Here is a 2,215-nt window from a genome sequence, read left to right as displayed (position 1 = left end):
AGATCGATGGTCTAGACAAAACAATAAAAATCATGATATGTACCACAACCCAAAATCATTTAAATTAAAAATGATTGAAATGTTTTGTTTTTCCATTTTTAATATCTCAAAATCAGAATTAGATCATCTTCCTTTTACTCTTTCTTGTTTAAATTCAATTTACCCTCAAGTCCTCAACACTAGCTACAGGTTAACTACTTACTGAAATTCTCAAGGCTGCAATAATAGACAACATACAGGTTTGATGCATACATACATTGATCAACTCACCAAACGTAAATGAGAAAGTCCAACATACATATACATCCATTAATTCAAACAAGAAATTCTCGTTAATCTCCATTCTCCATAACAAGAAAAACCTTAGAGATTCACGAAAAAAATAAGCCCTATATATCTTCCAAGCAAATGCACATAATAAGCTCCCGGACTTCATTCAAACACAACCACAACTCTTAACTTCAAGAAAATGGGCTCAGTTTCTACAATTTCCCGACAACATTGCCGGAGATCCCAAGAAGAAGATTCTCAACGTTATCGAGTTTATGCATCGTTCTGTGGCAGAAACCACGCGCCGAACGTTAACATGTCGAATTGGATATCTTGCTTCAATCCGTCCAGCAATTCGTGGCACCGGGTCGCCTCCATTCCAGGGCTTCTGGAGAATCATGTCCTCAAGAGATTCGCGATGGTCGGAATCGGTGACTGGATTTACGTGATCGGCGGCCGCCACTGCCTGAAATACGTCGCCGGCGAGGCCGGTGGCTCCTCCGTCCACGAGAAAGAGCTTGGGGTTTTGGGTAACGTGCAAAAATACAATGTTGTTACGAATAAGTGGTGCAAATGCAAGCCTTTGAAGACTCCGAGGTTTAATTTCGCGTGCACGGTGGCGGACGGGAAAATCTACGTGGCCGGCGGTCAAACCGCCGTGGGTAGCGCCGAGGGGACCTCTTCCACGGAGGTTTACGATCCTTCACTGGACGAATGGAAATCGTTGCCCAATATGAACACGATGAGGTACAAATGCGCGGGGGTGACGTGGCAGGGGAAAATCCACGTGGTCGGCGGATTCGCAAAGAGCGGCCACTGTGACACCCTCGGGCCCTACATCATGGAGCGAAGCTCCGCTGACGTGTACGATCCTAAGCTCGACAAGTGGGACGTGGTGACACGGATGTGGGAGCTGGATGTCCCGCCGTACCAAATAGTCAACGTCGACGGGAATCTCTTCAGCTCCGGCGACTGTCTCAACGCGTGGAAAGGCCACATCGAAGCCTACGACGGACGACTGAAAATATGGAACGTCGTCGACGGGTCCATGTCGCCGATCTCGACGTCGGACACGGCGGAATCGAACTGGCCGCCGACGGAGAGGATGTACTGCACCATGGCCCCAATCGGGACAAAGCTATACTTCTTGGCCGGGTACCGTATGCCCGGAGAAAACTCGAGATGCCGGAATGAAGTGCACGTGTTCGATACGGCGGCGAACGGCGGGGGATGGACGTGCTTCGAACCCATAGAAGAGGAAGGAGAGAAAGAGCTCTGTTCCCATTGCTGCGCTCTTAAGATGATGGATTCTTAATCGGAATCCATCAAAATCATCCTTGGCTAAAATTCTTGAAACAATTCAAGAATTCAACTCATTCTTGGCTAAATTGATTCTTGAAACATTTCAAGAATTGAACTCATTCTTGGCTAACTCAAGAATTGAAGCTGCCAACTTACAGATTCCATATATCATGATGCCATCATGGTTATGCATGGAAGCTCAAGCCACAGCGACAATTCATGAAATCTTAGTTGCGATCGGTGCAATATATGAAACATATTATAATATAAATATAAATAATAATAAAAATAAAAGACGGGAGGGGGGGGATAATATTGTCAATAACAATACGAATCTGAGGGAGGAGACATACATAAGCAATATATATATATATTCTCATGATTCGAATTGAAATAGTTGTGTACTTGCGTATGTGCTTAAGATTTTACACATAAAAGCCCAAATGGAAATAAATTCGGCCTTTCGCTATCACACTTTGCTTTGCTTTGTTCCAGCATTGATCTTTATAAACATTTTGATGGTCCATCAAACCCATCAAGTCCACTTGTTGGTCAATCCGGCCTTATACCAGCATCAGGTACTTCATAGTTTACTATGGACCCTGGTGCATGCGTCCGTGTCTTTATGTTATAAATTTTTCTT

At 44.4% G+C, this 2,215-nt stretch overlaps 1 protein-coding gene across 1 annotated transcript; it reads left to right on the top strand.

The window, feature by feature from the left end:
• The first annotated feature begins 469 nt into the window (after positions 1-469).
• On the top strand, positions 470-1,585 carry LOC116010121 (F-box/kelch-repeat protein At1g16250-like). Its single transcript, XM_031249392.1, has one exon. The coding sequence runs from the start codon at positions 470-472 to the stop codon at positions 1,583-1,585; it is 1,116 nt and encodes a 371-aa protein (XP_031105252.1).
• Positions 1,586-2,215: the final 630 nt, after the last annotated feature.

This window comes from Ipomoea triloba, chromosome 2 (genome assembly GCF_003576645.1).
Source record: "Ipomoea triloba cultivar NCNSP0323 chromosome 2, ASM357664v1".
NCBI classification, from domain to species: Eukaryota; Viridiplantae; Streptophyta; class Magnoliopsida; order Solanales; family Convolvulaceae; genus Ipomoea; species Ipomoea triloba.
This window is presented reverse-complemented; position numbering and strand designations above follow the sequence as displayed.

Bases quoted from the DNA above. Each gene is read 5' to 3' on its own strand.
- LOC116010121 (XM_031249392.1), top strand. From the start codon at position 470: ATGGGCTCAGTTTCTACAATTTCCCGACAACATTGCCGGAGATCCCAA.